The 27,269-nt window shown below is 35.8% G+C and overlaps 1 protein-coding gene across 1 annotated transcript in view; it reads left to right on the top strand.

Moving 5' to 3' along the window:
• LOC128990756 (solute carrier organic anion transporter family member 74D-like) overlaps positions 1-27,269 on the top strand; it is a 65,387-nt gene that overhangs the window by 23,432 nt on the left and 14,686 nt on the right. Inside the window, exons 2-4 of the mRNA XM_054413314.1 lie at positions 12,891-14,127; positions 23,016-23,141; positions 25,833-25,899. Coding sequence (XP_054269289.1) covers positions 12,900-14,127; positions 23,016-23,141; positions 25,833-25,899 — 1,421 coding nt within the window. The 5' untranslated portion in view covers positions 12,891-12,899. The remainder of the gene's footprint in view (positions 1-12,890; positions 14,128-23,015; positions 23,142-25,832; positions 25,900-27,269) is intronic.

The raw sequence follows: 27,269 nt of genomic DNA, 5'->3' as shown, positions 1-27,269 counted from the left end.
GCCAGAAAAACGTAACTTTCAGCCACCAATTAACGTATGTAAAACAGCTAAAAAAAATCATAGTGTGGTGAAAAATAAATTTAAAATACATCATTTTAATTTTACCAATTGTTCTTTTAGTAGAGGATCAATTTTTTATTTAAGATACCATAGAAGTTATATAGCGCATGTTATAACATTAGGTTGAAATGTGTAAAGCCAATTTTATGTGGCTTAATTTAGCTGTAATATTGAATTTTGGCTGTTTGAAGCGACGAAGTAACCATTTTAAAAGTTCAGTTGTTATATCCATTATTATAAATAAAGAAAACGAATTTTCTATTTCTGTATTCTCCTAGTAAAGTTGCAGAGAACCAACATGTATGGAGTATAAGTCCATACATACTTTTACTCCATACATCTTGGCTGAGAACTATTAACAGTGTAGTAAATATTTTAAAACCTAACAAGGTGTTATCAACTAGTATTAACTTAAAGCACCTCTTAAATAACTTGCAACCTAGCTTATCTAACAAGGTTGTTTCATGAACGTGGTTGGCACCTTCTATCTAAACAACTAATCTGAATAATTATAGTTATTGTACCTCACTGTAGTGATAAGAAGAATACCTGGGATTCATCATACTATATAAGGTGAATGGATATTTAAAACTACTGTTACCTACGAAATCAGACTTGAGACTTGATGTATATCAATTAATTTAGCTGTGTAAATATTGGTTGGTGGTGCTGGGAATACTGCGCATGTATTGTGCTAGTAATACGCTGGATTTTTACTTACATACATTTGATTTATTTATTTTACAATGCTAAAAAATAGTTTTTGTACACCAAACGATACATTATGTTTCCAGACACCACAGTGTAGAAGAGAGTAAGTAAATGTAATTACTAAAGATGAGTACCTGAAAGGGATTCGGTATTCGGTTCGTTCTTGCGAAAAGTCAGAATTCTGTTTATGGTTCTAAACTGAACCATTCTGTCCTGCATGTCTCCTGTAAACACTTCTAGTTTCAGTTTCAATCAAAGCTACACTGGTCATCTTAGTCAGCCTCTATTGATGTTCAGCTTACACACATTAAAGGCGTCTTACAATACATTCTCCCATGTACCTTTACATCCATGTATAAATCCGTGTGCAGGACTAAGTTGTTAAAGCAAAGTCCAAAGACCTGCGTATTGGAAAACAAGATAGGAATAATTACAAGCAGACAAATGAATCATGTGGTCGACCCACAGACGGTATTTTCCTCTTGAGACGAGCCGAGCCGCCATTTTCGATCAGCAGATGACCTTGGTAGCAATGGCCATTTATCCTCGGAGGAGATTTGTCGTTGTCCACGCCGTCAAAACAACCACTCGACAACACAGTCTGGTTAATAGCACGTGATTGGCTTGGATATTGCGCAGTAGAGGGAGTAGTTGACACCCCATACCCATGTCTATGTTGTAGCATTACACATACTCCTTTTGAATTTATGCTGAAGATAGTTTGAATTTTAATTCCATCAGATTCATTTAGGTAATTTTGTTTCAGGTTAGTTCCTGTTTTTTTAGCGAATTTCCCATATAGGGAATAAGCTATTACCGTAGGTCTCATGGTAAGACCTAGACCCGGGACCGATTTACTTTTTCGTTTTGAGGTCCCCAGAGGCCAAAAACACCATCCGTTCAAATCCATATAAATATATTTTACTCATTGAAAAGACGGTTTAACTAATTAAACCTATACAACTATAATCCATATTTTCCTCTGATATTGTAACACAAAAAACACACACGCACAGTAAGGGGAATACGGTAAAATACATACATTTAATAGACATTACCATGGTCCAGACGTACCAACATGAAACACACATTAAAAAGGCTTAAGCATTTACAATAGGATGAAGATGTTATCAATTAGTAACCTCTGTAGTACGTAGTAGCTTTGGCTTTATAAACTGAGTTGAACTGAGTATATGGGCCAGCGGTCACAAGATTTTGTAACAGGCTGGTAACGTGAAATATACATAAACACAGACTTGACCCCTTGAGGGTGGGAAGACTACTCGCACTACTCAAATACAATTATTCACTTGATCTTTTCATTTGAAGACTGACTACAACTTACACATCGAACTACTGTAATAGTAATTTCATTAAATACATGTGCGAAACAACTAACATCACCTTGTCGTGACGCAACTACGTGTTTCGTCCGGACGAAAAATTACATTTGTTAACTTAAATTTGTTGGACGAAAATTGTCACCACTTTGTCCGATTGTCTCCTTAGCTTACAACTTTCCATTATTGGCGGAATATTGTTGACCATAGGAGCAATTCCAATTATGTATCGTTGATTCTGAGGCAATAATATCATGCACTTCATACATTCTATTGTTTGTGTCCTAAATGTATTAATAATTTCAAAATCAACATGAATCTCATTGTAGTAAATTGTCATCATTTACACAGGAACGTAATGCTGCATGTTTAACATGAATAAGTGAGGAAGATTGACTTATAAAATTTAGTGGGATACGTTTATTAGTTTATTGTTTTCTTTAATAATATCAGTTTCTGAAACCAAGAACATTCACACCACACGATCTACTAACTATTAAGAAGCACTGGCTACTAGAATCGAACCGGCGACCTTTGTGAGGTGAGCATCATAAATACTGGGTTGCCGTATTTTCAACGAAACCGTGCTAGAAGTCCAGTACATTTTCTTATTCTTATCCTGGTAAATTTATAAATCTGCGGCAGTGACAAGTGGGGTGTTTGCAAGTGAGAGAGTCTGGGCCGGTGCCAATGCGTCAACGCGCAAAAGTGAAACCAGCAACCAGCGTCGAGCGACCACGTTGCACAACCGACTATCGGGGCCGCGCATGGAATATGGATGTGTCTTATTGGGTCGCTCTCTCTGTGTCTGCAGGACGCGGGGAACACGGTTGTAAACATTTTGGGGAGCCGTTTAGCTCCGAGGGAAAATATCTTGCAAAGAAGCTTTACCATATAACCTCCGAAGAAGTGCAACTTCGACAATTCGAATTCCGGGCAAGTTCCATGATTTTAAATTTACAATTCCAATACGAAGGCAAAAGACCTCCCTCCGATACGTACGATTCAAATCCTCAATATGCAAAGCTCCGAAAAGGCAGCTCTTTCGGAATCAAGCTAAGTTCAACCAAAGTTTTGGGGTTGAAGAAGTAAGGTTACGAAAAAAACATGTAATGAGTAGAATTTAAAGTAAACTAAGTTAGATATAAAGAATTAATAATATTTGCAAAAGAAAATTCTCAGGTCGAAAAAATAGCGAAAATAATAATAAATTTGAAAGAAATTGATCAAATTTTGAAAGTAGGGCGTTTTTTTTTAAGGTGAAGGAGTGCGATTTTCGAAAAACGCTTGAAAATGTTTTGTAGAAAATTTAGTTCCTGATCATTAAAATTCTTCCAAATCTTTTATAGCTCTTACCGTTTTAGCCAATATAAACGGCATTGTGTCCATATGTTCATATGAACTATGAATTTGTTGATTGACTAGCCATTAAATCGTGTTATATTCGTTTTTAGGTGTCAGCCATTTTGGATTTTTGAGGGGGTAAGCTGATTAGAGTGTAGCTTGTGTACACTCTAATCAACCTTAGTACAGTAAGAACCATGCTAAAGAACAGCACACAAATCATACTAAATTCTTTCTAAGTTCTTTTTAAAACACGAAGAACGTGCAAGTACGATCTGTTTGATCTACTGTACCTCATTTATGCAGCATTTGCAGCTATGACAAGGCATGATTCCGAAAATCCATTCGTGCGACCCTGTAAGTTTTGAAATTCACAGTTCTAAAAGTTACCAAAAACCAATTGCTCAACTTTGAAAATAAAAATTAGAAACTAGTCATTCGTTCGTGTTTTGTTTATACGTTTTTATTACCATTGGCAATAAATTGTCTGCATCTGGAAAATTGTTACCCGCCAAATGTGACAGTTTTGGCGGGCTTCTGTGCTGCCACCGGCTGACTGACTCCTATTAACCAATCACCGACTTCCTGGCAGACCGTCCTGCTCGACCAAGGGTCAGGGTCTCTGTTAGTTGGCCCGCGGACATACTTAAGAACTTACGTCACTTCGTATACAATTATAAACTTGATTAACTGCTGCAAAGAGCTCAGTGCTTTGTAGATGTTGTATTGGCGTTTGTCCACTAATTAACTTTCATGTTCTATTGTTAAACCATACGATTGAAGATAGCGATTTACGATGATCACCTAAAGATGCTTCAATTTCATAATTTTACACCACCTTACCTTACTGCAATAAACATAAGGAATTCATAATTAACCCAATCAGGACACCTTTCTCCTGAACCTTTTACAAAGCGTTGGAAAAATATAGTTGTCTGAAAATGTCCAATAGTTAACAAGAGAAACTCTAGAAATCACTTAAATCACAAATTTTGTGATTACCAGCTTATTTTTCTGGATTTCATGGAAACAAACAACAATTATTTTTTCGCCATAATTTAAGAATTATAGTTGTAACCTACAGTACTTCACTTATGTGTTATTTAATGAAAATTAGACAGATATTCAATGATTCATCTGCAAAAGACCGCCGCAGGCGTTGCCTAACCGATTTCTCTTTTCGAATCTCGCTGTAAACGTACTAGTGATAACAAATAATAAAACATGATTACGACACATTCATTCAGATAGGCTTTGTCGCTTATGGTTCACTCATCCCCTACCCATAAAGTGGATTTTGCTGGTCTCTTATTGGTCGGAGGAAATTTTGTTGATCGCTTCATTTTGAATATTATTTAGAGATGTATTTTGTTTATCGGGTTTAAAGAGATTTTTCTCGCCTCTTAATCAGAGATACATTTCACTGATCACCTTTGAGCTTCATTGATTGCTCATTCAATTTCATTGTTTTTTTTGTTTTTTTTTTTATGTAGAGGATTATCTCTCTAATTAATTACTTACATTGCTTATCCCGTTCTTTAGAGATTGCATTTCCTGATTACTCACACTAACTTAATGATACAATCTGTTTACCTCATTTAGAGGTTCATTTTCATGGTTACATAAGAATGCATTACGGTTTATAAATACATACTCAATCAGAGAAACAATTATCTTCGATATTATTCGGAGCATTATTTCTCTGTGTACTAATTCATGGATGCATTTCTCTGTTCACCTGTTTAGAGCATAATTAATTTCGATGATTCAGAAGTACTTTTCGATCATCTCTTTTCTATATATTGTTTACTTAGAGCTTTACTCATCTATCTATATATTAATAGGCAAGCATGTTTCTTTAAAACCTTTTTTCTCAGCTTGTGTGCATCGTGGGGTAAATCTACGCATACCTTTAGAAAGCAATTTTCCTGTAGGTGTGCAGAATCTCTTTATAAATTTAAATAGGCTCAAAGATAAGCACAAAAAATGAGTTTAAAAATTTGAAAAAATTAACATGGATCTTATGCGTTGCCATGCTGGTGACGAAATAACAACGAAATATAAACAGAAAATCAAAACAAATGGAAGAAACTCCAATCACATGTTTTATTTACAGTGTGGGGTGAAAATAGAGAAGTGAGTACATTACATATTTTTGGTCGAGTTTCGACCACTGGACGACCTCTCGTAGATATATAATAACAACACTTTACTTCTTTGATTGTTGATTGGGAGATAAATTCACAGCTCACTTATTAAGAGCTCCATTTCAATGATTGCTCTCTCAAAGATCCATTTCGCTCGCCGCTTATTCGAAGATTTATTCCCCTGATCGCTCACTATGAGCTGTTTTGCTGAGCGCTTGTTCAGTTCGCTATACTTTTTGCCAGTCATTGTCAGTCCAGCCTTCATATGTGAATCTAATTAAGACCCCTTTGTTAGTTGAAGCGTTCGTCCTCGACAGTGCTCGACCGTTTCCGAACCTTCCCGAACCCTAAAGTATCTTGGTGTAATATGGAGCTGTCGTTCACTGCCTGTGAACCGTCTCCCATGGTATTTTATTGGACGTGGTTCACAGTGTGAGGTCAGATATAATCTGTTTTCTATTTGTGTCTTTTGCTATAGTTACGAATTCTACATGTTTGTCTTTTTTCCAATGATCACAACCTGTCATGTTCGTGGACGAGTTTAATAAAACGCTTAACAAAGTTTTATTTTATTTACGCTTTGTGCATTTATACTTTAACAAATATTTCATTCGTTTCGTAACATAAAAACAGAGACACAATGATTTGAATTTTGATCGGCAAATGAGTGATAATGGAGACGCCTGTAGAACGAAGTGAGACGCCTTACTAACTAAGAACAGTTGTTTTTTCAGCCAGAGCAATTTTTAATAAAAGTCCTATGGCAAAGGGTAGCTGGGTCCAGCCTAGAACTATGAAAAACGTACTGACTTCTCAGGCTGGTATTTACATTAAGTTAATCCTACAACTTTCGTGAAATCTTTGACAAAGAATTATATCATTGTTGTATTAAAATCGAGACAGTTCCTCAAACTATGAAAAGTCACTCTTGTATTAGGTGTAGGCCTATACGCCGACACACTCGTGCGTTTAAGGTGAAGAATGATTATCGAATCAATGAGATGATAACATCACTACTGACTACGATCAACTGATTCTTTAGCCACGGTGATTTCATAAAAGACCAATAATTGAGGACTTGTGTGCCCAGTTCTGAACCATAAAAAAGCTACTGTATTTCCTGAGCATAATCTTCTACTGATTACCAGTCGATAGCCATGCCCACGCATCAAGTTTTCATATAAGGACAATCAAAACTACTAGTTATCCTAGCATAGACCAATCTACCAAAACTAGAACTTGTGATTACTTCCTTCATTAGCTTCGGAACATTATTAATTATAATTGTTGAAAGTGAAATGGAGGGATGTCGACATTATAGATTCAGACACTCACACAAACACCTGCGTCAACATGTGACCCATATGTCCACCGAAGGACACCTAGTGCTAGTTTCTCATTCATACATAACCACGACTATATGACTGCGCAGTAGCGTTTTTGGCTGAAACATTCCTCAAATCTTAAATCTTCCGGTAAAAGATTGTACACTTATCGTAGCGTTACTTGAAACTTCCTAATTGTTTATAAGTTAGTTTACAAGTTAGTTTGTTTAGCTAGTGTTTACAAGGTTGCATTGCCAGTTTATAGGAACCTACTGTGCTTTGTTGATGACGTTAATGTTTACAAACATTGTGTAGCATTAATTTAAAAACGTAATCTTACCACCTCCACCTCGTGTACCTAGAATCTGATCACATTCTTAGAGACAGTAGACTACCACAGAATAGAGATAGGCAAAGTCATTTTTCTCTGTCTCTAACTTTATTCTGTTATCAAACAAGATTAATGATTAGTGTCGATTAATTATATATCTGGACATATAACGTGCTTGTTATGAAATAACTTATTTGATTGTTTAAAATCATTAGAATTTGATAAAATGTACAAGGAAAATTCAAACATTGTAATTAATTTTTAACCGTATAATACAAGTATACACAACCTATTTACATGAATTATAGCTATTAAGCTAAGCGTGATAACTCTGAAAGCCTAGGGGTACGACATCGTCACACCGACACCGGTAACAGAGTGAGGGAATGAATTGGGTTATATCTTTCGTACTGACCAATAATACCTTTTTTACTAGCCATTCATTACAAACCCAGGGTTTAAGAACAGGCGGGCTTAGTTTAAACTTTAAAACCATAAAAAATCTATTGACTCTTATCAGGACCGAACTAGAAACCTTCTGATAACTATATAGAGGGGTGTTCGAAAAGGGAATATGACATAAAACAAAAATATCATCCCTTGCATATACATGACTACGTAATTCTCAATGCTTTAAGGTGACTGTAAGTGATGAAGGACAGTATTAGTTATATTGGGTGCACTTTACTTTAGGTCCTACACTCATTCGAATGAAAATATCGATTATTCGATTGTTTCATTCGATATATCATTTGGTTAGTTAGGTTAGGTTAACCTTACCTAACTAACCAAACGATATATCGAATGAAACAATCGATAAATCGATATATCGATCGATATTTTTATTCGAATGAGTGTAGGACCTTAAGTAAAGTGCAGCCGTTATATTTTATACATACAGTATAGCCAATGCACATAGGAATGTGTCCAATGCAAGGCAGGAGTCTGCTAGGAGCTAGAGTATTGAACTTCGGCCATTGTCCCAGTGAACCCACCTCTGTCACACAACAACTATTTGACTGTATAAAACACTGAACGAAACAGAGCTTATGAATTAACCAGACACCCTGTAACGCCGGCTTGTCCCTTGCAGAGGAACGAGGTTCAATCGAAATGAAATAAAATAAGACTCACACACAACATCATGGTCTTATCGCAAAATTAAATACACCGTGTCCCAAAAAAAACTGAACAATTTTATTTACTCATAAAAAGTTTATTAACAATCACACGATAAACTAATTACATTTTGACTGACCCAAATATTCCTAAGTTTTGTTTGATATCATATGTGTTAATGATTTTCATCATGGTTGCCATTGTTGGCAAAAAGATAGTCAATACGGCTGTCCAATTCAGCCCACACTCTATGCCGCATTTCGTCAGTAATGATAGTAAAGGCTGCATTTATTCTTTGCCTCAATTCTCGGACATCGGAAACTTCTGTCTTATAAACTTATAATTTTGACAAATTTAACTCACATGCTGCACAGCGAACAGACTTTCGAGGGTCGTGAAGAAATAATTGTTGCACGTTTTCAATCAATTCATTTTGGATTTTCGGCCAACCTTTACCTTTTAAATGTTGTAAGCTTCCAGTTAACATAAATTTGTCATACCTTGCTCGAATGCTGTTCAGTGATGGAGAACGTCGACCATAGCGTCTTCTAAATGTTCTTTGCACTGCAATATCTGACTTACTTTGAATGTACCACTCAACGCATTGCGCTTTCTCTCGTGCGTTCATGGTGCCTGCTTAATGACAGGGCAATGTTTTTAAATTTCAAGTTTCAAGCGACAACAATGAATCAGCTGATAGTTACAATTGATATTGAACAAAACTTCATGAGCTCAGTTATCATGATCACCTTCAAAGTAAACTAGTTATGCCCGGACGTATTATATGACAATTTAAAATTGTTCAGTTTTTTTGGGGGACACGGTGTACTATGTAAATGGTATAAATATCAAATCATAAAGTTTGTAATGAAACAAATCTAATAAATCAAATGCTTGTTCCAAGAAAGACAGAGTACTGGTCAAGAAAATATCAGTTTTCAATACTGGTAGGCTACTCATTATTAAAAAGTCTTTGGCTATTTCAATCTGACCTAGATCAAAATCAAAATAAAGAAACATTACAATACCACTTTTGAGTGATATCGAACACGCTTTTATACATGAAGGATGTGATGTGGTCTGAAAGAGTTCCGTAGAGAGTGAAAGAGTTTAAATATAATACAATCATTTTGTCTACGTTATAATTTTCCAATTTTGGGTGAGGTTTAACCGGAATCTACCACAAATTGACAGCTTTCCCCCTGCAATTAGTATGAGACGTAAATAAAATGCATTTGAGGAACAATGGACGATTTGTGACGCACGGATGCACCTAGCCTCAACGTGTGCGGCTTGTACTTCTGGTAGTTCTAGGAAGTGGAAGGTACTAATGTACTTGAAAGTATTCGAAAGCTTAGCTTTCATATGTGGTTTAGTTTAGTTTCAATCCCAACTTCGTGTGGCGACTTTGGTAATTCGCATGAGGAAAGATGCTAGTTTAATTTGGATCGACGAAATGGAAATCAAATTGCAAAGCTAGGTGGAACAGAACAGAAGCTAGCAGACGTGGCTTATGTTTCGTTTTTATAAGTGAGTTCATTTAATTAAAATGCAAATAATTAATTTACCAGTACAATTCTTACGCTATTTATGTTTTGGGTACAAAATGTAGTAGGAAAGAATTAAATTATAAATTATAAAATAGTAACTGTCGGTAGATATGGCTAGTTGAGCTAGTTCAACCAACTAAACTTCGTAGTTTCTTTTCTTCAAGAAAACTGTCACGGTTTGGGGAGGAGGGGCCAGAAACGACTATATAACTAAAGAAGAGATGACAGAAGCAATATTGTTACGAACCGATAAATTTGGGGTGATATTTAACTTTCAATCGTAATACCGATAACTAATTTACAAAAAATTCCAATCATGTACAAAACTATTTCAAATCGTTCAAAATTGTTTCAATGCTCTTCAATGTACACAATTGATGAACAATTAGTTAGATGAAACGTCCCTAAGTATTTTGTAATTTAAGGATATTCATAAAATGTAGAATACAACGTGTCCCAAAAAGAATGGATCATATCTACAGCTTAATATACGTGTTACCGAAGGTCCTAAAAAAGTCAACTATGGCTAATTTTAAAGCTGATATCTTAGTGTTTCTTTCGGTACTCTTCAACAGAAATCAGCTGGTCCATTGTTGTAGCCTGTTTGAATTTTTTTAAACATTAAGCTGCAATATAGTAAATGGAGTTGCAGTTGAAAGCACAGTGTATTGAATGGTTTATAAAAATCTGTGGTGTGATTCTTTAGGTTTTGGGGTTTGTGAAAGATCAAGTGTGTCTATCGCTCATTCATCTCAATTATAGACCAATTTAAAGCAAAGACAAGGGAAGCCTTTGGAAAAAATAGGCTACACCACAATGTGCAGTCAGAGCTGGAACATTGACTTCACTTTCTTTGACTAAATAGCAGAGAACATGTAGAGATTAGGCAGTGAAACAATAGTAGGAAAAACTTATGAAGTTAAGGAAAAAGGTATATATAAAGTAAACTTTTAATCTTTAATAATAAAGTATTTATGCAAGTTTACTTTTGATCCATTCTTTTTGGGACACCCGGTAATTGTCTACCTGTATTACCTCGTCAATTGAAAACTGAGCCCCGTACATCCCGGCGCCAAAATGCAAACAATTTAACAGCTGTTCACACATAACTTGTTTGAGTTAATAATTATCCCTAGACCTCCTTCAATGAGAGGCTTGTGTGACTCTTCGGCTGTTAAACATGAACAAGTTAGTGATCGAACCTAGGATTGTATGGGATTAAAGGGCTGTTTAAAGTAAGCTGAGGGATGAATTGGATATTACACTAATGAATGGGGTACTGTGTCTTGTATTTTTATGAACAATTAGGAAAACATGAAGGAGGCAAAGTTATAAAAAGTAAATGTAAGAACGAGGAGAATTAATGACAATGTGTGAGGAATTTCATACTTTCTTGAACGGAATCGTGAGAGGAAAATTTTATTCAAATAATTAAATCGTTGAATTAAATGGGATTTTAATGACAAGTTTTTTGAGATTTTGTCTTAGTTTAGAACAATTTCAAAACTCTTTTAAACTTACGGGGTACCAAAACGAATTTTGTGTCAATATTTTCACTGAAAATTAGGATTAAAAATGTTTACAAAAAATGTTATTTTCCTATTGGGTGAGAGGTAAAAAAGGTAAACCGAGGATAACAATGTATTTTTACAACAAGGTGTGCCATATCTTATATTCAGAAATTTGTTGCTCAATTCCCATTAAAATTTTAAATCTCAAAATTAGACTAAAGTATACCGGTACTTATAGTAAGGAGAGAATGAAAAGTAAAAACCAAATTATGAAATAAGGACATTTACGACATCACATGGCAGTTTTTGTCTTTTAACAATCAAATTATGGTACCTTATGGAAAAGATTGAATAAAAAGTCTACTTTGAGATTTTTACGTTAATCTCTGGGATGTGACGTCGTGTTTGAAAACTAAATACATTATAAGAACTATTTGGAACTGTATATGCTATTGACTATAGATAGGATGACTCAATCTGGATAACCAAGTCGGGAAACCCATATAGATAGTCCATCTAGACTAAGTCAATACGTATACCATAGCGTAGATACATTATGTAGGCCTAGTTAGTAATAAACCCCACAAAAAACCCTAGCTACAAACTCATAATGTGAACGAACACAGTTTTTAGTCCACCGTGAAGTTGGATAAAGTCAAAAGTCAACTGTATGATGAAATGTAATCTTATGACATAGTGTAGGATGTTGGATGGATATACAACAACACCAATGTGCTGTGATGTGATGGCGACTACCGACTTCACATGCCATTGACCTGGTTCTTCGGTCGGACGCGCTATTTTTACCGCCCAGACGTGTTTACTGTTCACTATTTCTGATCAGTCCCTATCAACAGTAGAATGCAGCCACTGACTTGTGTTTGACCATAGATTAGACAAAGGAGTAGATGTCACTGGCCCGAAAGTAAATATTTGTGTATTATTTATTTAAATGGAACAAACGTCCAAACATGTTATTCCAATAGTAAAGGATTCGGGCCAGTGACGTAATTTGTTCACATTTATGATCCATACCGGGTGTAATATTCGTGGTGTATTCATAAGAATAACGTAACTTTGGAAGCCAGTGGGGCGGAGTCTTAGTAGAGTTTTCTAAATAAAATAGGAGTTTGTTTATATGTGGCATATTGGCTATGCACCTACAAAATTTCAGCTCAGTTGGTCCAGTATTTTGAACGTAAATAATGTGACATACTAACAACATCCAAACGTTCGCGTTTATGATATTAGTAAAGTTTACCGAGTAAATGATTGAAATTTGTCGGAATTGGATCTGTTTAAAAATGAAACTCAAGCTGCAAAAAAGTTATCTCAAATATCTACCCCATTGTATACAGAAACTTCTGCAGTAGATAAAATATTTTGACTTATTTACTGTTTTGTTGGAATTGGATCTGAATCAATGTGTAACCGACATATTTGTTTTTGCAGGTTTGGGTAATGCCAGAAGACAAGATGGTGGCGCCTTCACGTGGAGAAGAAGTGGTGTGGGACAAGCAAGTGACGAACGGCGGGGGCGCAGCCCTGCTGGCGGAGCACAACGGTGCGGCCATCACGGGGTCGCCGAGGAGGCCGGAGTCGCGGGGCGAAGACCTGCAGTGCGGTCTGGGAATGTGCACTCCCGGCTGGCTCCAGGTGTTCGCCTCCAAGCAGGCGTTCCTGGTCACATTCTGCGTCACCTGGGTGCTGCAGGGGATGTACTACACGTACTTCGTCAGCGTCATCACCACGATAGAGAAGCTGTTTCAGCTGCAGAGCAAGACCACAGGAGTGATCATGAGTGCAACGGAGATAGGTCAGATAGGCTCCTCGCTGCTGTTGACGTACTACGGCGGCCAGGGTCACCGACCCAAGTGGATCGCCTGTGGGATGGTTCTGTTCGCCGTCGCATCCTTCACCTGCTCCCTGCCACACTTCATCTTCGGCGAACAGCTGATGCAGAGTAGAGAGACGATGTTCAACAGCATCACCCAGACGCCTAACTCCACCGTGATGAGGCCCGACGTCTGCCACGCCGCGGAGTTGTTCTCCCTCAACACTCCGGCGTTGGAGGAGTGTAGAGAGGAGGCGATGCAGGAGCAGAATGCGCAGACGAAGACGACGAAGAAGGTGCTGGTGATATTCTTCGTGAGTTTGTTAGGCGTGGGGATGGGACAGACCGCTGTGTACACACTAGGGATCCCCTACATAGACGACAACGTGGCTGGTAGAGAGTCGCCGTTGTACTTCGCAATCACTATCGGAGTGCGGATATTGGGACCAGCGCTAGGGTTCATCCTAGGGTCTCTGTGCACCCTGTTGTACGTCGACCTCTCCGTGGACCCTCCAGTGACTCCCAAGGACCCTCGATGGGTCGGCGCTTGGTGGTTGGGTCTCGTGTGCATCTCCGCGCTTCTGATGCTCGCGTCCTTAGCCATGTTTGCGTTTCCTAAAAGACTGAGTACTTGTAGAGTCGTCGCTCCTTCTGTGAAGAAGCGCGAACGCAAGAACCCCAGCCTCAGAGACTTTCCGAAAGCCATCAAGAGGTTGCTGAAGAACGACATCCTCATGTTTCGCACGGCCAGTAGTGTGCTGCACATTCTGCCCATCGCAGGGCTCTACACGTTCTTGCCCAAGTACCTAGAGTCGCAGTTCAGGCAGACAGCCCATACTGCCAACATGGTCTCCGGTTAGTATCTTTCATTTTTCTTCCAATCATTTTTTAATACCACCTCTTAAATTTATTTCATAAAAATAATCTTAAAAAATACCTGTAGGCCTAACAAATACTTACCAAAATCGATAGTTTTAAGGGTGTGAAACTCTGAACTTGGACATCCATATGATCGTAGGCCAACTCTTGGAGAGCTTGACTGCAGACTGCAGCATCTATTTGTTGGTGGACGACACCATCGTCGAGATGGGAGAGCTGTTTGATTTACACACATAATTCATTAGGCCATTAGGGTTTTTTTATTAGGCCTTATGTACTGTTTGTGACATATTTCAGTAAATGAATCAGTGCATACAGTTTGGAAGATATCCATAAGATTGGTGAACATTCTTAGTTGATAATCCTTTTAATTAAATGTGTTAATTTCCATTGACATATTTATGCATGATACAGTATTTTGTCAACACATTATGTAACCACGGATTAATTATTTACAGATCAAACGGATGACAGAAAAGTAAACCAAAACTCTTACAACTAAGTATAATTCACCTAATAATATTTGGTGCAAAACTGCACTCACCACGAGTCGGATTTGAACAAGATTTTTATCTGAACCAAAGGTGATAAAATAATAAAACCCAACAGGCTCACGTGCAATCGGTTCTCCAACTCACTCACGTTCACGTTTGAAGTTGACCTTAAAAAATGACGTCATCGACAATATTCGCGGACTAATCGAATATTACTTTCTAACCGGAGGCTACTTTCATTCTTTTGGCGAACGGCGCGGGAATCCCGGCATTGTATTGTCTAAAAATGCTGATTTAGTTGTAAAGTGCGTCATACACCTTCCAGCTTACCACTCTTACCAGAATTTTTGTTTAAAAGTATTGGTACGGTAAAGTTAGATGGGGAATCATTAAACCCAAAACTAGTAATGCAAATTGTGAAGCACGAATTTAATGCACAGTTTCATTAAATTAATACCAGGATTGCTTCGTAGCAGTGAACGCCAGTTGAGCGGAGCGATCATGTTTCATGCCAAATCAAAACAAAACAATAAATCATATACATATAAATCAACCGTAATCGATAAAATACAACTGTAATCGATATATTAAAACTACTAGCAGAGTACCCGTCCTTCGTACGGGGTTGGCATATAAGTATCAAATGCTTATAGCAGTTATGAGTGAGGACATGGTTTAAGAAATTTCGGTTCTTTTTGAAGTTCGTTCGCTACGCTCACTCACCTTTAGGTTGGAGCTCGTTCGCTGCGCTCACTTTCCTTCAGGTTAGCTCGTTCGCTACGCTCACTTGCCTTCAGGTTAGCTCGTTCGCTACGCTCACTCGCCTCCAGGTTGAAGTTCGTTCGCTACGCTCACTCACCTTTTGCTGTTGTCACAAATGTAAAAGAAATAATAGTGCTAGTGCTGAACCCTGTTGGTAATCCTTGTAACTTTTAATGCTATTGAACATCATAGAACAGAACCAACTTGTTTAATTGAAACAGCTGTTAAGATTCATTAATTCCATTTCTCATAAGGTTAACATGGGAAACTCCAGAGCCACTGGGGCGGAGCCCCGAAGGATTTTTTGGGATAAAAATATGCCTATATGTTAATCGGGAATGTGAGCTATCATCATGCCAAATTTCAGCCCGATCCGACCAGTAGTTTTTGAGATTAGCTCATACAAACACACACACAGACACCACCTCTTCTTTATAATAGTATAGATTTCATCAATTTAACTTATCAGTTGTCTCAGAACCATCGACACCTATAACAAGTTTCATAAATAAAGATGTGGACATTATACTCTATACATATCCGTTGTTTCGGCATTTTTATCTATGTTTGCTTGCTAATGTCTTCTGGTGAACCCACATTTCTGGTTGAACCCAACCAATCGACATTTTTTTCAACCTTGGCCAGTTCTCGCAATTCAGGCAGAAATCATGGACATGGATCCATATGATTGGTAAATTTTAAAGACTTGCTTTGAGATAATTGCACAAATAGTATTCACCATACCTTAAAGTATATTTTCTTTAAATGATTAAACACATGAAAAGGATTTTTTTCAAGTGTTCTACATTCAACTATCTCAAAACATTGCCAGAAGTAGTTTGTTCATGTGTTTCGAGCATTCATTTGCTCGTCTTCATTTTCTACAAGTATCAGGTAGTTTTTGAGAATGCATTGTTAAATTGCCCTTAATATTACTCTCTTATGCGAATTAGGCATTTTCTTGTAAAACAAAAATGTAAAAACATTAGGCTTACTTACTTGGGCAATTTATACCCCAAGTCCCAACACTTGGACACTTGGTGTATTCGTTGCGACATGCGGATCAATACAACACGCCGATCAAGTGTATTGCCAACACATACAGTACTATCATAAAAAAAACTTTCAAATTTTACAATAGGCTGGGAAGTCCTATAGAAAACGTTGTTTAAACTCAGTTATGATAAAACAAGCAAACTTAAATAAACATTTAACAATAATGCTTTATTAGTGTAAAACAGCTGATTAACTCTTGTTTTTAGCGAATTTCCTTATACGGAAGTAGCTATTACCGTAGGTGGCACGGTAAGACCTAGACCCGGGACCGATTTACTTTTTCATTTTGATGTCCCCAGAGGCCAAAAACACCATTCGTTAAAATTTTTATATATGTAGTTTATATATATATATATAAATATATATATATATATATATATATACGGTCGTATATATATATATATATATATATATATATATATATATATATATATATATACGACCGTGAACGCGATAACTTGAGTAATTTTTGTCCGATTTTGATGAAATTTGGTTTAAAGGTGTAAAGCGGGATAAACTTTAATGAATTCGCGAACCAGCACGATCGGACCATGGGAACGGGGCTTTACGGGGGGTTTTATGGGGTACAAATAGGGTTTTCTCACTTTTGACCCTCAAAACACAAAATTTCCCGATTTCTCTTTAGACCTTTTTAAAGAGTTTAAAAAAACAAATAGTTTAGTATATAAAAGTATCGTTGTAACGGAGAAAATTAAAAAAATTGTAAATTTAAAATTCCCATGTTATTCTTATAAAGAATATTGTCAAATGTTGTAGTTTGCTTGTTTATGGATATATTTTGATTAAACTTGGCAAATTTATTTATTTTGTACTAAGCTATCAATATTTTACTCAAAAACACACTTTATTAGTTTCCTTGTAGCAGCAAACCTAGGTACTCGTTAAACCTAATGTTATTAAAATATATGTAACTGAAAATCAATTCAGACAAATGGAAATTCGCTTAGTCGGCAGGTTTGCTGCGGCGGGGGTATTTTAGCTCTCATGTGAATTTTTGCTATCAAACACACGTGGTTATATTTAGTCGTCATTGGCACACTCAAACGTTTCCACAAGCATTGAATATGTTTTAAATTTCACAACAGGATAAGAAGTTTAATTGCACTGTTTAAAGTAAATAATAAGGCAGCGTTCATAATAGACTATTTAGATCCTAATAGGTCTATTGATTTGAGAATACCTAGTTATTTAAAATTTCTGATTCATATAGTTGTTTCCATTCCCAATCACATAAGATAAATATTATTTGTTATGACCTAATTTAGATTACGGAAATAAAATCTATAAAATACACCGTGGCCCAAAAAAAATGGATCATATCTACAGCTTAATATACGTGTTACCAAAGGTCGTAGAAAAGTAAACTATGGCTAATTTTAAAGCTGATATCTAGAGTTTCATTCGGTACATTTCAACAGAAATCAGCTGTTCAATTGTTGTAGCCCGTTTGAATTTTTAAAAAATTAAGCTGCAATATAGTAAATGGAGTTGCTGTTGAAAGCACAGTGTATTGAATGGTTTATAAAGATAAAATGTGTGGTGTTATTTCTCTAGGTCTTGGGTTTTGTGAAAGATCAAGGGTGTCTATCGCTCATTCATCTCAATTCAAAGCAATTTCAGATCAATTTAAAGCAAAGATAAGGGAAGCCTTTGGAAAAAAAATCCACAATGTGCAGTCAGAGCTGGAACATTGACTTGACTTTCTTTGACTAAATAGCAGATAACATCTAGAGATTAGGCAGTGAAACAATAGTAGGAAAAACTTATGAAGTCAAGGAAAAAGGTGTATATACAGTAAACTTTTAATCTTTAATAACGTATTTATGTAAGTTTACTTATGAACCATTCTTTTTGGGACACCTGGTACTGTACCTATTTGATGGGAAACGGACTTTCGGCCTGCGCTGCCCCTGACTCGGCCTGGGCTGCCCCTATTATGTGGTGTAAAGGGTAGGTTTCTCGGGAGTAGGTACCTGACCTGAGCTTGCGCTTTACCCACTAAATCCCAGGAATCTCCCGGAAATACCTGTGGGGTGGTGGACAGGGTCGTCGACACAGGAAACAGAGCAAATAGCATTGGAGCCAACCTTCGAGGAAATACATTACTATTGTATTAGAAAACTGCTGTAATCTTTGGCATTAACGACTCAGGAAGTGATGGTGTCTACGGGTGGTGGATATCCGCCCCAAATAAACCTATTTTTGTTTCAAAATTTTAGATTCAAAAATACGCAAATTCTTACTACATAAAATAAATCTTTTATGCTTCTTTTAATACTGTATATGATAGTGGTGTTAGTACTGTATTATGACAAATTTAAATGTAAAATACTTGCAGTCATTTGAACTTGAATTCATTATTTCTTAGGCCGCGAACGCTAAATATGTAACAGATGTTCGTGTACAGTAGTTAAACAATAAAAAATAGTGCATTTCATCACTAGAGGGTATACCTATTTAACAGTACTGTATTACGAAACATTTATATGTAAAATACTTGTAGTAATTTGAACCTTGAATTCTTTATTTCGTTGGCCGCGAACACTAAATATAAAAGTAACAGATGTTTGTGTAAGGTAGTAAAACAATACAAAATAGTGCATTTCATCACTAGAAGGTGTCTATTTAACTTTACTGTATTACGAAACCTTTAAATGCAAAATACTTGTAGTAATTTTAACTTGAATTCTTTATTTCGTTGGCTGCGTACGCTAAATTTTGGCCGTAAAAGTTTAATTTTGATACTTACTTGTTCTGTGTTATTTCACCTAATAACAACAGTACATTTAATTCCATCCAACATAATTTTTGTTGGAAATGCACAATATTGAATTGTGTGTTCCAATTATTAAGTTGCAAATTACATTAATTAATTGTTGAATGAAATGCATAGGGGCATTTAATTCCATCCAACTGAATTTTCTGATTTTGTATATAACAAACTGTAAATTTCTTTTATTGATTGTAAATATCTACATCACTAAAAGCCTTTTTGTAGTAATTGATCATTTAAACACCGTTGTTACAAGTTTAATTTTAATATTTTGTTGTACCAATACACCAGACTGTTAATTAATATATAGGATTATATTTTAAACGCATTTCTATAACATACTTGTCTCTTGTTACATTGGTTTAGTTTTTAATTTCGTATTTTATACTTAGTGTTTATCTGGTTTTTACATAGCAAATTGTTATTTACTTTCACTTGGTATTTGCTTGTAAATAGGACACTACCAGAAGTTTTTTTAGGTAAACATTATTTTAAACACTGCATTTTTTTGTTTACCTTACACCAGACTGTAATTTAATTAAAGTAGGCCTATCTTTATTTTTATACTACGTCTCTTGTTTAAATTATCTGAATGAATGTACTACGAATGTACATTCAGCTGTTAAACTACAATTCACACTTTAAACTGAAACAAGAGGTTCTACCCGTGAATTCACGGGTGAACAGAAACCACCATTAAATTAATTTAATCAACTTTGACTTTATATTTCATTTAAAGGGCCCAAGTTCGAGAAATTTTCATGTGAAAGGATGTTAAAGGCAGTGGAACCTTCATACCTTACGTCCTAAGGTTGGCCGAGGTTGTACCTGAACACGCAGCTCTCTTTCACGACATCTTTAATACTTTTCAATGAAATTGCGATCTGTTAAAGATCGGTGACAACCTCTTGGAACGAACAACATACATGGTTTGTTAATCTCATAGTCATCATGGTTCGAACACCTTTAGTTACTCACTTGTAACAAACTAGCTATAAATAGCTTCACTGTCCATTCACCGCGACTCTTTTAAGAACGTAAAAGTAAATAATAAAATAAGTAAACAAAAATGTAAACAAACAAACTATATTGTCGATTGCATTGGCCAGCTGTTGTTCACTAAATTAATCAAATAATAACTTCCAAAACATGCAAGGCGTAGCCTTTTGAAAATCAGCCTGTGGGGCAGAGCCCTTAGGGAGTTCGTCCATATCAATACTTTTCGGCAAAATCTACACACTCTAAGCTTCATTTTGATATGCCTTATGCCTATATTTTTATTTGGTAAATGGCCTTAACCGTTTACATAAAATTTGATTGTATCACTGTAATAATATAATATACTGTTGTATGGATAATATTTTTGTACTATTGAGTGGATGGATTCTTATGTAAACAAGCCTGGAAATCATATTAAGTGTGACTAATTCGTCAACGTTTGTGATTTATGAAAGCTATAGTGACAATAGGCGGATGGTGGCCCCACCTTCTGCAGTAGCCTATCTATAAAAGGTATAATGTATATACAAAACTATAATATCTATAACTAATATTATGATGGTCAATTTATACATATCCACTGTTTTTGTATCTTGAACTGAGGTGACACATATGTCGTCAAATCGTCGTTAAAATTGGTTAAAAACTGTTTGAATATACAATTTTTAGCACGGTGTTTGTAACTAAACTAGCCCAAACTTTGATTTAAATCCATCTAATACCTGCTCTGGAGTGCTCTGGGGCTCAGGTCATTCTTGGAAGTACGTAATCCTATTCATAGTTTTTGGCCAGCTTGCTGTGTCAAACACCCCATATCACCCCTTCCCTACTTCCCTCTTACCCACAAAATCTTTTCAATTTACCTATAGGGAATCTTTTGGGGACAGCAGACTCAGAGCTACCCACGTTCCCTATTGTTTGTTGCGGAGGGTAAGTTTCTCATAATCACCCCAGGCCGAAAGTCCTACACTCCTATTTGATCAGTGGTAGTTTCCAAAAGGCGTGTAATACCAATTCCTCTGTATTATTTGATCAGTTGTGCTGTAGTCATCATTTGACTTATTCCTTTGTTCTGTGTTCACTGTTGAGGTCGTATCTTGGCTTTATTTTGAACATACGCTATGCTCATTTGTTTAAATATACGTCATTATTTTGTAACCATTATGACAACCCATAAGGCAAATGTTAAAATAAAAAAAAACTTTAGGTTACAGTACTTTAAAATTGTATGGGCATAATCAAAAATTGAAATTATTTTGTCTCAAACCTCCCAAACATTTGTCAAAATAACCTTGGTAGCTTTGGCTAAAATATGTTCAGCCATTATTGAGTGGTGTTAGAATGTTTCCACTGAAGCCGACACCAAAGAGCTTAGCTTCGCTCCGCTCAATGAATGTTTTTCTTCTTTCTTTTTAGTATGGTTGGAGTAAGATGAAAATGAAAGTCATAGTTAGTTATAGTAAGTGATAATACAGCGGAAGTTGAGTGTGTGCGTGAGGAAGTTCTAATCTCTAGTCCGAGTCTCTACTATCACGTTATGACTGAGGACGTTAGGTTACGCTACAAGATTTTTGAGGCGTAGCACATTCTTCATTTTTCCATAGGTTTTTAAGATCAAGTGCAACTCTATTCGTGTCTGGCCTAGAAAATGTTGAGAGATAATCAGCTAAACTAAAGTATGTTTCTATCGTAAAATCTTGTTGAAGTCTTCTCTTTGTATCGTGGTTAAAATCCCTCCGCAGAAACTCCAAAATCCATGACCAATCCAAAATCCAAGGGTTGTTCAACATCCGTTTCGTTTTATCCACTTACCTAACGTTTGTAGAATCTTAAAGGATTATTCTCTGATTATGTCAAGATTCATTGTGTATTGTGAGACACTAACAATATCCATGGTGTTTCAAACCTTGGTGGAAACCCCATGAAATTTTAGAGAATTTTAGGAAATTTAGAGTGTTTTTTTGTAAAATAATAAAAGCTTAGGATGAAATAAGCCAATTTTTCAAATGTAATAAAATATATCCAAAAACAAGTAAACTACAACAGTTAACTTATTCTGCATAAGAATAACTTGAGAGTTTTAGATTAGGGATGTTTTAAATTTTTTTCGTATAAATTAAATTATTTGAATCAATTATCAATTTAAATAATTTGAAATTCAAACCGTACAAAAATACTTTCGAAAACTGTGTAAAGAGAAATTGGGGAATCCTAAGTTTTGAGGCTCAAAAATATGGAAACCCAAATTTACCCTATAAAACCACCATAATTCTCCGTCCCCATGGTCAGATCATTCTTGTTCACGAACTCGTTCGAATAAATTTTGATTTACACATTTATACAAAACTAGCCACTAGACCCATGCCTTTCAACGGGGTCAGTATGCAAAAGATACAATGTTGGTTCTTTGAAAATGCCTTAAAATGGTTTCACACGACATACAGTTCAATTTTGTTTCTTAATTAAATTGTGGGTTTAATTAAAATTATAATACAGTAGTACGTTTTTGTTAACTCAGACTGTGAACACCTATTTAGGCTACCTGGGATCCAAAATCAATGATAGATTTTAAGGTATTTCATCAATGAACAGATAGATGCATTGTCCTTCCAGACCTGGAGGTTCCGTGCTCGAAATCACCATTAGATTAGCGAACCCATTACTGCCGCTTCAGTGAGTGCTCGAAATCAGTGCACCGCATCCTGTGTGTGATGTAATACAGTAGTATGACAAAAAATAATGTCAATAATGTGTTGCAGGCATTGGAGGCATCCTGGTGATGGGTCTGGGCATTATCATGTCAGGAGTATTCATCCTTAGAGTCAAGCCCAATGCAAGGTTTGTGGCCGCTTGGATTGCCTTTACTGCCGTTGTCTACGCAATAGGTAACTACCATGTTGAGCTTTTTGTGAGAAAGAAGTAGAATGGCACACCTTAGTGTCTAGGAGGAAAAGGCTATAGTCCGTTCACAAAATTAAGGCGATTTGAGGGGAAGTTCCCCCGATCCCCCACCACTTTTTTCTGATTAAGAGTCTTCATCAGTGGTAGCCATATTGCATTTTAGTCCCATAAGAGCAATGTTAACTTTTTGTAATAGAGTTTCTACTGTTGTGATAAAATAATGATTGAGGTGTTAAAATTAAGGATTAGTGGTTCTCTAGGGAGTCAAGATTTTAGTTTTACCATTTCCTCTCCACTTTAATTTAATGATCATTAATTAAGCCTTTAATTAAATAATTTAATTTATTAAGAAAAGGCCCTTAAAGAAACCTTATAAAGAAATTTATTTTCTTAATCCCTAGTACTCTGTTACAAACCTAATTAAAAATTTTCAAAACTATAACTTTATAAATAACACCGGCATGCTGAAACGATGGTAGGTACAGTATGTTCTGTTAAATTTAACATTGCTCTTATGGTACTAAAATCCAATATGGCCACCACTGATGAGGATGCTTAATACCTAAGCTGCTATTTGACATTTTGACAAAAATCTCATCTGTTGAGAATGATCTCATCTGCTATGTTAAAATGATAGGATCAAGATGTGGAAGGGATAGATTTCCACCCTTAAAACCGACTAAATTCTGTGAACGGAGTATACTATAGTGAAGGATGATTGTGGAATGATGATACTACTGATATGATACTGATGATGAAATACTGTTATCCTTAAAGTCATGGTTTTGTTAAAAGTTCAAGTAAAGTAATTTTAGTACTCTTTTTATGTATTTAATTAGCAGTAAGCAATTTTGAATTTAGCTTATGACTCTATTCAAGTTCATGTAATGTGAAACTATAATGAATAAAGAATGTTTTGACTTTGACTTTGACTTTGATATTGCTATTGCCTTAGATTATTTGATTATTTAGGAACAATCAGTTGAATGCCTTGTAATTAGGTACATTAACCTTTCAAACAAACATCCTTAGGTAGTCACTAGAGGCGGGTCAGTTACATAGCTCCTATGGAACACAACTCCATAACCTTGTCTCCCTGCGGCAAAACCATGTCCATGATGATTTATCGTTTTGTGCGATGCAAACTGGCACCGTAACAACACGTATCATTTGCTTAATGGAAAGTAACATCTTTGGCCTTGAAACCGGTTATAGAAAACCCCTTGAACACTGTGATTAGCAATTTGTGCTTTAGTACATATAATCACACAGGCCAATTCCAGCGGCCATATTAAATAGGTAATGGGTTCTGTGCTATGTAACCTGACAATTATGCTGTCGGGATTGTTGTTTTGTATATTGCCTGTATGATGTAGCAGGCAGCGTTATCGACAGTTGCTGATTTGAGGTACTCATTACCTCGGTGATCGATGCATGAAGACACTTGTACCAGATGCAAAATATCTTGAACTATGGTGCACTCTATGGTTTGTTCACAATATTTAGGCAGTTTGGGTGGAAGTTCGCCTACCACTTTTTTGTATTTAATGTGTTGCTTTATCAGCAGTTGAACCATTATTTTATAGGCAACGGTCAAGTGGAGGGGATAGATTTCTTCCCCTAAAACTGTCTAACTATTGTGAAAAAAGTACATTTGAGTATAATCAATAAAATCAGCTGGTATTAAATAAACAAGTCTACTAATAGTCCAGTCAAGGAATGAGGTGTAGAGTGCGTGAGCAGGTAACTAAGCGATTCCTTCAGAAACTTGTTCAGGGGGCTTAGGGTGTTAACATACCAAAAGTCCTGACTCCTATAACTTATAAAGGAAATATAAATGATATTCTGGAAATCTTGACAAAATTTCCAGTAATTTGACACTTTAATCATTAAAATTGATCCAAAATTAAGGAGAGGGCGAGGTAACAAAATGTCGAGTTTTGGTGTTTTTTTATTGGAAATAAAAAAAAACCTTAAATCATCCCATTTTTAAACGCTCACCCTCGCTTTAATTTTTGACAAAATTTCATGATTAAAGTGTCAAATTACTGGAAATTTTGTCAAGATTTCCAGAATATCAGTTATATTTCCTTTGGGCGGATAGGATTCGCCCCATTTCGCATACTAATTCACATGTATTTCTTATGGAAGGAGTATTTTAATAAGATATCAATTAAATAAGTTATAACTCGTAATCTGTTGAACCAAAATAAACACATTATATACTTTTCTTGTAGAAAATTTAATCTTCTTCAATTTTATAATTTACTATAGTATACAAAAAGTTGATAGTTTTTGAGATATAATCAACAAACCCAAAATGCGTACCTTTCCCCCTCCTTTTTCCCCCCTCCACCCCCTGGCTCACCACCTAGGAGTCAGGACTTTTGGTATGTTAACACCCTAAGCCCCCTGAACAAGTTTCTGAAGGAATCGCTTAGTTACCTGCTCACGCACTCTACACCTACTTTTGGATCATTCATTGACTGGACTATAACTTATTTCATAGTCACCGTTCCAACTGTTTTGACTGTAAATTATGTTTTCTGTAGTTGATATCGAGGATTCAATGTACAGCATATGTTCGTCCTATGTAAAAACAGTCAAAGGTAAAACTAAGGAATTAAGTTTTAGAGGTTTTCAGACATGGAATTTCAGCAATTCTGAATTTTCAGGAATGGGGATCCTGATGACTATTGGATGTCCAATGGATGACTTTGCGGGTCTGAAAATAGGCGAAGGGTGAGTAAACGAAGACAAGGCACCCACACATTGTTACTGATATTTCTAGACATAAATTTGACTTTCAAAAGAGACTATTTGAGTTGCAAATGATCTAATAGTATGATCCCAACCAGTGTGTCTATTAGTGAAATGCGAGATGTTACAGAAACTACGTACGATGTAAATCCTTCTTGTAGTTGAATGTTACAAAACATATACCCCGATTCCTGTTTCAATATTTAGGCCAAGATAAGTAATTATTTACAATTTAACTGACAATCTCATACTTGAAACAATTTCTTGTAAACAAGATAGTATTTATGCCACATCATCTTGTCTATTACAAAAATGTAAACAATGTTCGTTAAAAGCTGACCTGCAAAATACCACTTCAAAAATACAGTATAAATGTAAGCTTTGCTTATGGTTATTGAGACATCCTTTTCATAGATTAATTGATTTTTTTTATCTTGTTCAAGATGTCCAATACAGTACTTTGATAACATTAGCAGTAGTTTGTTATCAAAATAACATTTCAAGAACATTACTATATTTAAAACATATTTTTACTTCTTTATATGTGAATTAATAAATTTCCCAAGGTTCCCATTTTTTACCTCCAAAACATTAAATTTTGCAATTTCTCTCTAAACTATCTTGTTCATTACAAACAAATAATTTAGGAGCCTAACGTAGAGCATGGATAATTTTACGTCAAAAATCTGGACCTTCATTAATCCGTGTTTGTCACTACAAAGAAATACAATTTTGTGCTGTCTTTTAAAACGTATCAAGGACTTTGAAAAAAAATCTATAAAATAATTTAAACGTTTTTTGCCTCTGAACAAGATTGTACCCCCATTGCTGTAAAAATAACGGTTCAAAAGTTATTGCAACTGTAGTAATTTTCCCCATAAAAATTAAAGAAAAAAGAACGGATAAAAAATCATTTGACCAACTTTATTAAAACCGTGTATGTTGTAGTCCTTCCAACTCTAAATGGTACAACCTTTATTGCTGTACAAATTATTGTTTATAGTACGGCGGATTAGCTAACCTATTGTGCACTTTATGATAAAAGCACCAAATTTGGCACAGAGGTAAACAGATGTAATATGATCAAATTTAGATGTGGAGCCATCGGCCAACTGCCCCCTAGCGGCCGTGGCGGCCATTTTTCAAAATGAAACAACATTTTTTACAATAAAATCTTTGAATGATGAAATTAGGACTTATTCCATGTTAAAGAGCTTAAAAAAAAACAATTTAGTTTTTTGGATCATCAGCGTAGGTTAGATGGTTGTGGAGAAAATGTTAAAAAATTACCTTAAAATTCCTCATGCTATTCTTATGGATACGTTGTCCTATGTTATTCTTATGGAGAATAT

Source organism: Macrosteles quadrilineatus, unplaced genomic scaffold (genome assembly GCF_028750875.1).
Source record: "Macrosteles quadrilineatus isolate MER2022 unplaced genomic scaffold, UCM_ALF_1.0 Scaffold_3__2_contigs__length_128488019, whole genome shotgun sequence".
NCBI lineage: Eukaryota > Metazoa > Arthropoda > Insecta > Hemiptera > Cicadellidae > Macrosteles > Macrosteles quadrilineatus.
Note: the sequence above shows the minus strand (reverse complement) of the source record. Positions and strands in the feature narration are given on the sequence as shown.